Source organism: Pecten maximus, chromosome 4 (genome assembly GCF_902652985.1).
Source record: "Pecten maximus chromosome 4, xPecMax1.1, whole genome shotgun sequence".
Taxonomy (NCBI): domain Eukaryota; kingdom Metazoa; phylum Mollusca; class Bivalvia; order Pectinida; family Pectinidae; genus Pecten; species Pecten maximus.
In genome coordinates this window covers 3,188,166-3,202,385 of record NC_047018.1, presented here as the reverse complement: position 1 = coordinate 3,202,385, position 14,220 = coordinate 3,188,166, and the positions used below count along the sequence as shown (strand labels likewise).

The 14,220-nt window shown below is 34.8% G+C and overlaps 1 protein-coding gene across 1 annotated transcript in view; it reads right to left on the bottom strand.

Annotated features, from left to right (window-relative positions):
- Window positions 1-14,220, bottom strand: part of LOC117324980 (afadin- and alpha-actinin-binding protein B-like) — a 56,294-nt gene that overhangs the window by 22,200 nt on the left and 19,874 nt on the right. The window contains exons 4-5 of the mRNA XM_033880832.1: window positions 11,266-11,434; window positions 1,724-1,862 (exon numbers count right to left, since the gene is read on the bottom strand). Of these exons, the coding sequence (XP_033736723.1) occupies window positions 1,724-1,862; window positions 11,266-11,434 (308 nt within the window). The remainder of the gene's footprint in view (window positions 1-1,723; window positions 1,863-11,265; window positions 11,435-14,220) is intronic.

Genomic DNA, 14,220 nt, shown 5'->3' with positions numbered 1-14,220 from the left:
GGAACCATCATGTCATCTTTATATAAGGAACCCATCATGTCATCTTTATATAAGGAACCATCATGTCATTTTTATATAAGGAACCCATCATGTCATCTTTATATAAGGAACCATCATGTCATCTTTATATAAGGAACCATCATGTCATCTTTATATAAGGAACCATCATGTCATTTTTATATAAGGAACCATCATGTCATCTTTATATAAGGAACCATCATGTCATCTTTATATAAGGAACCCATCATGTCATCTTTATATAAGGAACCATCATGTCATCTTTATATAAGGAACCATCATGTCATCTTTATATAAGGAACCCAACACGTCATCTTTATATAAGGAACCCATCATGTCATCTTTATATAAGGAACCATCATGTCATCTTTATATAAGGAAACATCATGTTATCTTTATATAAGGAACCCAGCGTGTCATCTTTATATAAGGAACCCATCATGTCATCTTTATATAAGGAACCCATCATGTCATCTTTATATAAGGAACCCATCATGTCATCTTTATATAAGGAACCATCATGTCATCTTTATATAAGGAACCCATCATGTCATCTTTATATAAGGAACCATCATGTCATCTTTATATAAGGAAACATCATGTTATCTTTATATAAGGAACCCAGCGTGTCATCTTTATATAAGGAACCCATCATGTCATCTTTATATAAGAAACCCATCATGTCATCTTTATATAAGGAACCCAACACGTCATCTTTATATAAGGAACCAACATGTCATCTTTATATAAGGAACCCATCATGTCATCTTTATATAAGGAACCATCATGTCATCTTTATATAAGGAACCCATCATGTCATCTTTATATAAGGAACCATCATGTCATTTTTATATAAGGAACCATCATGTCATCTTTATATAAGAAACCCATCATGTCATCTTTATATAAGGAACCATCATGTCATTTTTATATAAGGAACCCATCATGTCATTTTTATATAAGGAACCATCATGTCATCTTTATATAAGGAACCATCATGTCATCTTTATATAAGGAACCATCATGTCATCTTTATATAAGGAACCATCATGTCATCTTTATATAAGGAACCATCATGTCATCTTTATATAAGGAACCATCATGTCATCTTTATATAAGGAACCATCATGTCATTTTTATATAAGGAACCATCATGTCATCTTTATATAAGAAACCCATCATGTCATCTTTATATAAGGAACCCATCATGTCATCTTTATATAAGGAACCATCATGTCATCTTTATATAAGGAACCATCATGTCATCTTTATATAAGGAACCATCATGTCATTTTTATATAAGGAACCCATCATGTCATCTTTATAGAAGGAACCATCATGTCATCTTTATATAAGGAACCCAACATGTCATCTTTATAGAAGGAACCCATCATGTCATCTTTATATAAGGAACCCAGCGTGTCATCTTTATATAAGGAACCATCATGTCATCTTTATATAAGGAACCCAGCATGTCATCTTTATAGAAGAAACCCAACATGTCATCTTTATAGAAGGAACCCATCATGTCATCTTTATATAAGAAACCCAACATGTCATCTTTAAAAGAGGAATCCAGCAATTCATATTTATATAAGAAACCCATCATGTCATCTTTATATAAGGAATCCATTTGAGACACTCTGGAAAAGTAACATCAAAGTCTTGTTTTTGTGACTTTTTATCAGCTTTTCTGATTCCGTACCCATTCTCCTGTTAGGATTTTTGTCAGCTATTAGGTGATGTAGTTTTTCTTTCATTTTATTAATCTCTCGTTCCTTTTTCTTCAGCTCGTGTTTGTACTGGGCATCCCTGTCCTTGATGACACACTGTAGCCGCTTGACCTGTAAAAACAAGTATACTGAGTATAGCATAGTAATACATGTCCCCTTTAAGCCCCCAAAAAATACTAACAGTGACCTTGACCTTGACCCAAAAACCCTGACAAAAACAACTCAAACTTGATCTGTAGCTAGTCATACTGAAGTTTAATACCATCTTTCACCAGCATACATCGAAGCATGGCTGACAAAAGTGCAGAAAAATGGAGTGGACAGGCAGACAGATGAACAGACAGACAGATGGGGAGGAAACCTAAAGTCCACCCCCCCCCTCTCTCCAGTTTCACCTGTAGGGAACTAATAAAGGCACATGGTGACATCTGTTAATATATATGGATATGTTTGTAGGATCTAAGGATGTTTGTAAATATCAAGTTTAATGAGATTTCCTACAACAATATAGTTGTAGGATGTTTGTAAATATCAAGTTCAATGAGATTTCCTACAGCAATATAGTTATAGGATGTTTGAATATACATGTATCAAGTTCAATGAGATTTCAATACAATATAGCTGCAAAAAAAAGGTCTGGACAAGAATTTGTGAATGGACTAAAAACTGACATAGAACAAGGATGGATAGTATTACAACAGCAATACAAAGTCCCCTGCCTGAGCTAGAAGTGCACCTATTCATTTCCCATTTTTTTTTTTAAAAAGGTTTTTCGAAAAAAAAAATGTGGGATGCACAACTACATGTATACTGATCATGTATACCAAGTTTCATTAAAATCGGCGTAGTACTTTAGGAGGAGTTGTCCGGACAACTATTGTGTGACAGACAGACAGACGGACGGACGGACTGACGGATGGACAGACGGACGGAGGGTAAACCTATAGTCCCCCCCGTTTTCAAACGGCAGGGGACTAATAACAGACACCTGTGTACTTAATAAATTGGTTGTCTGAAAACTACCCTTATACCAACTCAGTCCTCATATACTCGACCATTTCATACCAACTCAGTCCTCATATATTAAATCATATATACTCAACCATTTCATACCAACTCAGTCCTCATATATATTTAATCATATACTCAACCATTTCATACCAACTCAGTCCTCATATATATTTAATCATATACTCTACCATTTCATACCAACTCAGTCCTCATATATATTTAATCATATATACTCGACCATTTCATACTAACTCAGTCCTCATATATATTTAATCATATACTCGACCATTTCATACCAACTCAGTCCTCATATATATTTAATCATATATATATACTCGACCATTTCATACCAACTCAGCCCTCATATATATTTAATCATATATACTCGACCATTTCATACCAACTCAGTCCTCATATATATTTAATTATATACTCGACCATTTCATACGAACTCAGTCCTCATATATATTTAATCATATATACTCGACCATTTCATACCAACTCAGTCCTCATATATATTTAATCATATACTCGACCATTTCATACGAACTCAGTCCTCATATATATTTAATCATATATACTCGACCATTTCATACCAACTCAGTCCTCATATATATTTAATCATATATACTCGACCATTTCATACCAACTCAGTCCTCATATATATTTAATCATATACTCGACCATTTCATACCAACTCAGTCCTCATATATATTTAATCATATATACTCAACCATTTCATACCAACTCAGTCCTCATATATATTTAATCATATATACTCAACCATTTCATACCAACTCAGTCCTCATATATATTTAATCATATACTCGACCATTTCATACCAACTCAGTCCTCATATATATTTAATCATATATACTCGACCATTTCATACTAACTCAGTCCTCATATATATTTAATCATATATATATACTCGACCATTTCATACCAACTCAGTCCTCATATATATTTAATCATATACTCGACCATTTCATACCAACTCAGTCCTCATATATATTTAATCATAAACTCAACCATTTCATACCAACTCAGTCCTCATATATTTAATCATATATACTCGACCATTTCATACCAACTCAGTCCTCATATATATTTAATTATATACTCGACCATTTCATACGAACTCAGTCCTCATATATATTTAATCATATATACTCGACCATTTCATACCAACTCAGTCCTCATATACTCGACCATTTCATACCAACTCAGTCCTCATATATATTTAATCATATACTCGACCATTTCATACCAACTCAGTCCTCATATATATTTAATCATATATATATACTCGACCATTTCATACCAACTCAGTCCTCATATATATTTAATCATATATATATACTCGACCATTTCATACCAACTCAGTCCTCATATATATTTAATCATATATACTCGACCATTTCATACCAACTCAGTCCTCATATATATTTAATCATATATACTCGACCATTTCATACCAACTCAGTCCTCATATATATTTAATCATATACTCGACCATTTCATACCAACTCAGTCCTCATATATATTTAATCATATATATATACTCGACCATTTCATACCAACTCAGCCCTCATATATATTTAATCATATACTCGACCATTTCATACCAACTCAGTCCTCATATATATTTAATCATATACTCGACCATTTCATACGAACTCAGTCCTCATATATATTTAATCATATATACTCGACCATTTCATACCAACTCAGTCCTCATATACTCGACCATTTCATACCAACTCAGTCCTCATATATATTTAATCATATATATATACTCGACCATTTCATACCAACTCAGTCCTCATATATATTTAATCATATACTCGACCATTTCATACCAACTCAGTCCTCATATATATTTAATCATATATATATACTCGACCATTTCATACCAACTCAGTCCTCATATATATTTAATCATATATACTCGACCATTTCATACCAACTCAAGTCCTCATATATATTTAATTATATACTCGACCATTTCATACGAACTCAGTCCTCATATATATTTAATCATATATACTCGACCATTTCATACCAACTCAGTCCTCATATATATTTAATCATATACTCGACCATTTCATACGAACTCAGTCCTCATATATATTTAATCATATATACTCGACCATTTCATACCAACTCAGTCCTCATATATATTTAATTATATACTCGACCATTTCATACGAACTCAGTCCTCATATATATTTAATCATATATACTCGACCATTTCATACCAACTCAGTCCTCATATATATTTAATCATATACTCGACCATTTCATACCAACTCAGTCCTCATATATATTTAATCATATACTCGACCATTTCATACCAACTCAGTCCTCATATATATTTAATCATATATACTCGACCATTTCATACCAACTCAGTCCTCATATACTCAACCATTTCATACCAACTCAGTCCTCATATATATTTAATCATATATACTCGACCATTTCATACCAACTCAGTCCTCATATATTTAATCATATATACTCAACCATTTCATACCAACTCAGTCCTCATATATATTTAATCATATACTCAACCATTTCATACCAACTCAGTCCTCATATATATTAATCATATACTCGACCATTTCATACCAACTCAGTCCTCATATATTTAATCATATACTCGACCATTTCAAACCAAAATTGTCCTCATATATTTAATTACATACTCTATCATTTCATACCAAAACTGTCCTCATATATTGCAAAACTTAAACGAAGTAGAATTATAAGACACAAAACATATTAAAATTTCAGCTAAAAAAAATTCCCATTTCATTCTACCAAAATGAATTGCATAACCCCAAACTACCCTCTTACTATTACATCAGCATCTAAGTACATACTCATCGTCTGCTTTCAACTCAATATCTGTAATCCATTGAACACAAGGATGGGCAACTTTCTCAGACTGATGGGTATATGTACTAGCCTTTATTCAACACATTAATCAATCACATCTAACATTTACAAGGTACAAGTAGGGACATACCAAACACTGCAGTCTTAACACACCAGAATAGTTCTGTGTAGTGACAAAATCATTAGCTGCATTAGGAGAGATTCATATTTTAAAAAAAATTAAACATATATGCAGGCATTCTACTACCCTAGAATTTCAGTGAATACTTTGTAAAAGGTTTTCTTCAATTAAAAAGTGACAAAATTTTAATGAAATTTTATTTCTAACCATTGTGTGTTTCTTGATCTTTTGTTACCTATAGTTGTCCAGGTACTAATATTATACAATATAAATCAGTATCTTAATATTTCATTTTCTCAATATCATCATCAACAAACTCTACATGCATTGTATCTGCAACTTTGAGATAAAAGTTGCTTTATACAAATACTTTTGCTTGCTTCATTGAATATTTTACATCAGTGTTCCCCATTATCAATATTGTCATCATATTTAACCATTTCCTCCACAAAAACACAGTGAACTGAATGTTATTGATCGGCCTTACTACAACCACATCTCGTGAAGTCAGGCCAAACAAGCTAGGGAAATGTAAATACGGTAGGCTAATCTTTTTTTATATCTTCTTGTTACAATCTAATTTCAGTGTAATTATCGGTTTAATAGAGTCAATTAAACTGATGATTAGAAAATTGAGATTTTCTTGGGTGTACTGAATCAGTTTCATTCTAATCTTTTGCAGTCTCCACAACATCTAATCAGTATCTGCACTGGTACCATTAATCTCGTTAAGGAGGTTTTACATTAGAGAAATTCTCCGGTGTTTTCGGCAAATCTATTAGAGTCATTCCATTAAGTCAGAGTTATTTCTAACTCTTAAAACAGCATCATACGAGTTTCCCGCAGTACCAGACCACAATACATCAATGTGACATGTACAATATTAATGACCCTGGTATGTGAATGTAGAGGGAGTACAACTATGTATGATACAGTAAATCACATGTTATAGCTCTGCAAGTTAATATTTCAAATATCTTGATAGCAGTCATTCTTCCAGAAAAATGTCTTTTATTAATTTTTTCTGAAAGTCATTATTCTTAAAATCAATTTATCAAAGATCTAGACGAATGCTCTGTATAATTCCAGAATACCAATTTCACAAGACAGATCCAATAATGTTCCAAAATAGCAAGATTGCACAAGTCTGCCTTTCATCGAGAGTTTATGGGATCATTTCCAAAGCAAATCTTTTTACTCTTTAACATCTAACTGCTCTTAAAAGACCATATAACATTGGTAGGAAGGGAATTGGTTGTTATGCATGTAAGTGGAAATGAGGATTCTGAAACGGCTTCCAGACAGATTCCGTGCAGAAGCAGAACAGTACACCACATATCCACACCACTAAGGGACTTGTAATTTAGACGTTTGGTTGCGCTCAGATATGTGATTTTATAGTAATAGATACATTTTCTATTTGGCGACACAGCAGTTCAGATAATCAAACAAGGTGCTCACTTTTTTTTCCAAGCACTCTATGTTTAAATGTCAACAATACACCTCCATTTTTAAACAGCACGTTGTACAGAGAAATGTTATAAAGTTATTTAAAGTGTTTTGAAATGGATTTTTTTTTTTACCAAAACTGTAAACTGGATGTTGTCCATTTAGAAGATGATTATATAGTTATAGTTTTATAGTTATATTCATGATCAGGCCCATAAATCATCCACTGTCTTTTTCACACATTTCATTAATTCTTTTTTTAGCACATTAAATCCTCAGACACTGATCAGTGACTCAACATTAAACATGAAACACAGGCCAAACACAGACAAAGACCAAACCCAGGCCAAACCCAGGCCAAACACAGACCAAACACAGGCCAAACACAGACAGAGACCAAACACAGACCAAACACAGGCCAAACACAGGCCAAACATAGACCAAACACAGGCCACACACAGGCCAAACACAGGCCAAACATCGACCAAACACAGACAGAGACCAAACACAGGCCAAAAACAGACAGAGACCAAACACAGGCCAAACACAGGCCAAACACAGACAGAGACCAAACACAGGCCAAACACAGGCCAAACACAGACAGAGACCAAACACAGGCCAACCACAGACAGAGACCAAACACAGGCCAAACACAGACAGAGACCAAACACAGGCCAAACACAGGCCAAACACAGACAGAGACCAAACACAGGCCAAACACAGACAGAGACCAAACACAGACCAAACACAGGCCAAACACAGACAGAGACCAAACACAGGCCAACCACAGGCCAACCACAGACAGAGACCAAACACAGGCCAAACACAGGCAGAGACCAAACACAGGCCAAACACAGGCCAAACACAGACAGAGACCAAACACAGACCAAACACAGGCCAAACACAGACAAAGACCAAACCCAGGCCGAGCACAGGCCAAACACAGACAGAGACCAAACACAGGCCAAACACAGACAAAGACCAAACCCAGGCCAAACCCAGACCAAACACAGGCCAAACACAGACAGAGACCAAACACAGGCCAAACACAGGCCAAACACAGACAGAGACCAAACACAGACAGAGACCAAACACAGGCCAAACACAGACAGAGACCAAACACAGGCCGAACATAGACAAAACACAGGCCAAATACAGACCGAATACAGACCGAACAGACAAAACACAGGCCAAATACAGGCCAATCACAGACTGAACACAGACAGAACATAGACAAAATACAGGCCAAATACAGGCCAATCACAGACAGAGACCAAACAAAAGCCAAGCATAGACAAAACACAGGCCAAACACAGGCCAATCACAGACCGAACATCGAAAATCGGCAATTCAACCATAGGCTAATTCAACCCAAGATTTGAAAATGTTTCTCCACTTACATGTTGATGATTTTTCCTCTCATCAATAGCATATTACGTACTGTTTAATAGGATAGAAATTGGTTTGCATCCAACACCCATAAAAGGGTGTATTCTCTAAGAAACACAGTTTTTGTGTCTAAAATGTTATCATCGAAAATGGCATTTTTGAGATTGTTTCTTCCATAAAACAGCCAAATGGCGCGATGGAAACATGATTTTTTGTCACAATCATGCCATGAATGTATTCGTTATGGTGACCATCATTTGATTAGATTTTCATTAATATTTTACATAACATGCACATTTTATCAACACTTAGACAGCTTCTGAAAGGTACAACTTTGAGGAGCCATAAAAAACAAACCAAGTGACCTAGATCTTTATACTTTATAGATTTGTGACCACAACGGCATGGGCAATGCACCATCAACAGGAAATTTGAATCAGAGAAGGGGCCATTTTGGAAACAGGCCCTTTTAACAAGATTTCAACTGACCACTGGCCACTTCCCTCAGGAAACGGCCACAGTTTCTATAATGTCTAAATAACAATCCACTTTTTAAAAGCTTCTCAGGATGAGGTAAGATATTAACTTTAAATACTAAAGTCAGGATTAATCATGAAGCTTTATTATTTAGACTTAACACCAAAACATTCACATGTGTATATAAACTATATAACACATTACTGTATACTTTAGTCAGACACAATCTAGGCTATCCTCACCAGGTACAACAGAGAGCAACAAATTGTCAGCCAATTTTGGGTTGCAGACAAATTTTCTAAAACTAATTGATATTCCCAAAGGTTCCCCTGTAATTAGATTTGTTGAAAATTAAAGAAACAAAAAACAAAAACATTTCTGTGAAAATTGTCTTTCCTTTTCGAGCACACCCATTAATTTTCACAAACTAGACCACACAGACGACTGTTTTGTAGACAAGATCTGTCCGAGTGGTGATACAACAATTCCTCATTTGACATTGCCACATGACTTTTAATGTTATGAAAATCATTCTACATGAAAGCTACCAGACCTTATTGGAGATATCTGATGATACCTTACTTGGTCTAATAAACCAGACCTTATTGGAGATATCTGATGATACCTTACTTAGGTCTAATAAACCAGACCTTATTGGAGATATCTGATGATACCTTACTTGGTCCAATAAACCAGACCTTATAGAGATATTGAATGATACCTTACTCGGTCCAATAAACCAGACCTTATTGGAGATATCTAATGATACCTTACTTAGTCCAATAAACCAGACCTTATTGGAGATATCTGATGATACCTTACTTAGTCCAATAAACCAGACCTTATTGGAGATATCTGATGATACCTTACTTAGTCCAATAAACCAGACCTTATTGGAGATATCTGATGATACCTTACTTAGTCCAATAAACCAGACCTTATTGGAGATATCTGATGATACCTTACTTAGTCCAATAAACCAGACCTTATTGGAGATATCTGATGATACCTTACTTAGTCCAATAAACCAGACCTTATTGGAGATATCTGATGATACCTTACTTAGTCCAATAAACCAGACCTTATTGGAGATATCTGATGATACCTTACTCGGTCCAATAAACCAGACCTTATTGGAGATATCTGATGATACCTTACTTAGTCCAATAAACCAGACCTTATTGGAGATATCTGATGATACCTTACTTAGTCCAATAAACCAGACCTTATTGGAGATATCTGATGATACCTTACTTAGTCCAATAAACCAGACCTTATTGGAGATATCTGATGATACCTTACTGAGTCCAATAAACCAGACCTTATTGGAGATGTCTGATGATACTTTACTTGGTCTAATAAACCAGACCTTATTGGAGATATCTGATGATACCTTACTCGGTCCAATAAACCAGATCTTATTGGAGATATCTGATGATACCTTACTCGGTCCAATAAACCTGACCTTATAGAGATATCTGATGATACCTTACTCGGTCCAATAAACCAGACCTTATTGGAGATGTCTAATGATACCTTACTTGGTCCAATAAACCAGGCCTTATTGGAGATATCTGATGATACCTTACTTAGTCCAATAAACCAGACCTTATTGGAGATATCTGATGATACCTTACTCGGTCCAATAAACCTGACCTTATTGGAGATGTCTAATGATACCTTACTTAGTCCAATAAACCAGATCTCATTGGAGATATCTGATGATACCTTACTCGGTCCAATAAAATTGACCTTATAGAGATATCTGATGATACCTTACTCGGTCCAATAAACCAGACCTTATTGGAGATGTCTAATGATACCTTACTTGGTCCAATAAACCAGGCCTTATTGGAGATATCTGATGATACCTTACTTAGTCCAATAAACCAGACCTTATTGGAGATATCTGATGATACCTTACTCGGTCCAATAAACCTGACCTTATTGGAGATGTCTAATGATACCTTACTTAGTCCAATAAACCAGGCCTTATTGGAGATATCTGATGATACCTTACTTAGTCCAATAAACCTGACATTCTTGAAAAGGCAGAAGCAATTTCATATGGACAGAATATGTGGAAATCTGAGCAAAATAAATAACTATAACCATAGACAACATTTCCAATACATCTGTATTTATAAACACTTCTGTACAAACCTCGTCCTTCTCTGCCTTAAATTTCTCAGCCAAGGACTTCTGCTTAATGGTAACTTGTCTACATTTCTCCTGTTCCTTAGCAACATCACGCTCTAATTGGATCTTCTCATTTTTTAGACGATGGTTTGAGCTCTGATAGTGTTCTGTCTCACTGGACAGTCGACGTAGTCTGAAACAGTTTAAAAGATTAATTACCGTCAACCATCAATGTCCGACATGAATTCCCCAACTCCCATGCAAAAGTATGTCACCTGCAGAAGGGGTCAAGGTGACTTTTGAACATTTAACCTTGACAAATGACCACTGGGATTTGACTAGGTGTAGAACCAATATGAAGCAAAACTGTTTGGAGATTCTGAAAATATATTTCATTGCTTCGGAACAGGACAGGACGGGACAGGACAGAACGTCGACGGAAAAGACAGTGAAAGGTAACACACAAAACAGGTTGAAAGATATTTCAATTGATTGTGACAAAAGATAACATTAAAATCTTTCTTAATTCAATTTACATATGTAATAAAGATTTTATATCAGCATCAATGTAAATTTAGTTGACTAGCAATAGCAATAGCAATAGCAGTTATCGGTCTTCTTGTAAGCGTGTCCGCTTCTTGACCACCTGTTTATATACTTCTATTTACAGTGCGCATGTTTAATTATGTATCAAGTATAGTAGATTCCTCATTAAAAAAAATTAAAAAAAAAAATATTGTACAATATTCTAATTTCCTCAATATGGTCATCAACTTTCATTCACAAAAGACGAATTGGTGTTCAGTTTCACATTTGGACTATTAACAGTTGACACACCATCTGTATCTAGGGTCACTATCTTTATATACATGTATAGACTGTATAGGTGGTAGGTGTTATACAGAATATTGGCGGGTCGTTATTTAACTAGTACGTGTAGCAGGATGGGTGGAACTTGATCTCCTTGTTAGACCAGTACTTGTTAAGGTTGCTTTTAAATGAGTTGATTGATGGTGAATTGACGACTGACGATGGTAAACTGTTCCAGTCGTCAACAACTCTGGCTGGGAATGAATGCTTTCTAATGTTTAGCCTTGTGTATGGTTTTGCCAGTTTCTTATTATGTCCTCTTGTCCTGCCTTCTCCAGTTATTTGTAGTAGATCCTCTGAAGTCACATCTATCCCATTAAGAATTCTGAACACCTGGATCATGTCATATCTTTTCCGCCTGTACTGGAGTGATGGGAGACCGAGGTGGCGGAGTCTTTCAGGATAAGAGAGATGAGATATGTTCCTGACCAGTTTAGTAGCTCTCCTTTGGACATTCTCAATTGCTACAATGTCTTTTTTTAACTGCGGGCTCCAGACTGTGACAGCATATTCTAGTCGTGGTCTTACAAGAGATTTAAACAAGGTTGTCAACATGAATTTATCCAAATTTTCAAATGATCTTTTGATGATGCCTAGCATGCGATTAGCTTTCTTGACACTGGATGCGACTTGTGCACTGAATTTTAGTTTTGGATCAAATAAAACACCCAGGATAGATGTTGTTTCGTGTAGAACATCCAAGATTGAACTTGTTGGTTTTGCGAGGACATCCAAGATTGAACTTGTTGCTTTTGCGAGGACATCCATGCATGACTTAACTTGTTTAGATAAAACTATTAATATGAAATATAATTATAAATACTCAATTTGAATAACATCTTACATTGCCATGACTGAACATGTTCTTCAGCAAATGAACTGGAGGTTTTAAACCAGAAAAGACATCATGAACTGCATGGACTTTACAAAAAAAAAAAAAAAAAAAAACCAGCTTATATTACACACTCAATTAACCCATTCCTTTTTCAAGGCAAAGTCTCCTTAATTTAATTTTGCCACTACTAAAATACATTATACGGTTTGTATCATATAACAAACCACCATCATTAATGGATTTTTGCCATTAAAAGAGATGTTCCATCTTGGATTAGCCAAGATGTTGAAGATTGTATGTTTATTAGTTTAAATGTCTAATCAACCTATCCAGGTGTTTAATGATAGCTCTCTACACAGATCACCTCACAATGTCAGCACAGGCATACTGTACAGGAAACATAGCTATAACAATTACCATGTACAGAGTCTGGTGTAGAGGATAAGGAATCCTGTACCACAAACTCATCATTAAATAGTTTTGGAATCTATTTACTTCATATTTATAAACTGCCAACTTGCAAACAAAAATTATCAATTTTTCAGTAATTGTGATTATATATTTATAAAAACTTGAATGAATTTAGGTAACATAATTCTTATCCATTCAACTGTGCGCCGTGTAAATATTTTTACTGTCAGTGATAATTTCTAAAACTATTAAAGGACAGCTTTATGAATACAGATTAATCAACTTCACACACATGTTCAATGTTTTACATGAATATATATAGCATCTTTTTAATTATCAAAATTCAAAGGGTTAAACTCTGAAACAATGAATTTTAGCTTTTTTATATTACATGTACATAAGTGTTTGTTTTTAAGTCCAGTATAGGGACTCCTGTATTCTATACTAAATTTTGACTTAACTTGAATCTTTTTATTTACACTGAAATTCCTGATCAACAATAATTATACACTGCAGTACAACAACCAAACTGGGTGTATTGCTAAAGCAATACCTGTACCCTACTGATCCAGATAAAAACAGTGATCTAGACCTGGACCCTAAAGCCCTAAAACTAAAACTTGTCCAAGAAATTGTGGTCCTTTTAATTATCATCATGTAAAATTTAATGACAATCCCTAAAGAAATGAGTTCACTAGAGAACTGACAAACTTTGACGTTTGAACATAGGAACCAGTGTACAAGATGGACAGAGGGGAAACTGTTATGGTCCATCTGGTTACATCGGTAGCGGGGACAAAAACTTTTTAAGTCTTCCAATTTCAAGGTGTTGTAAACCACCTACAAGAGCATTATTAACAGTT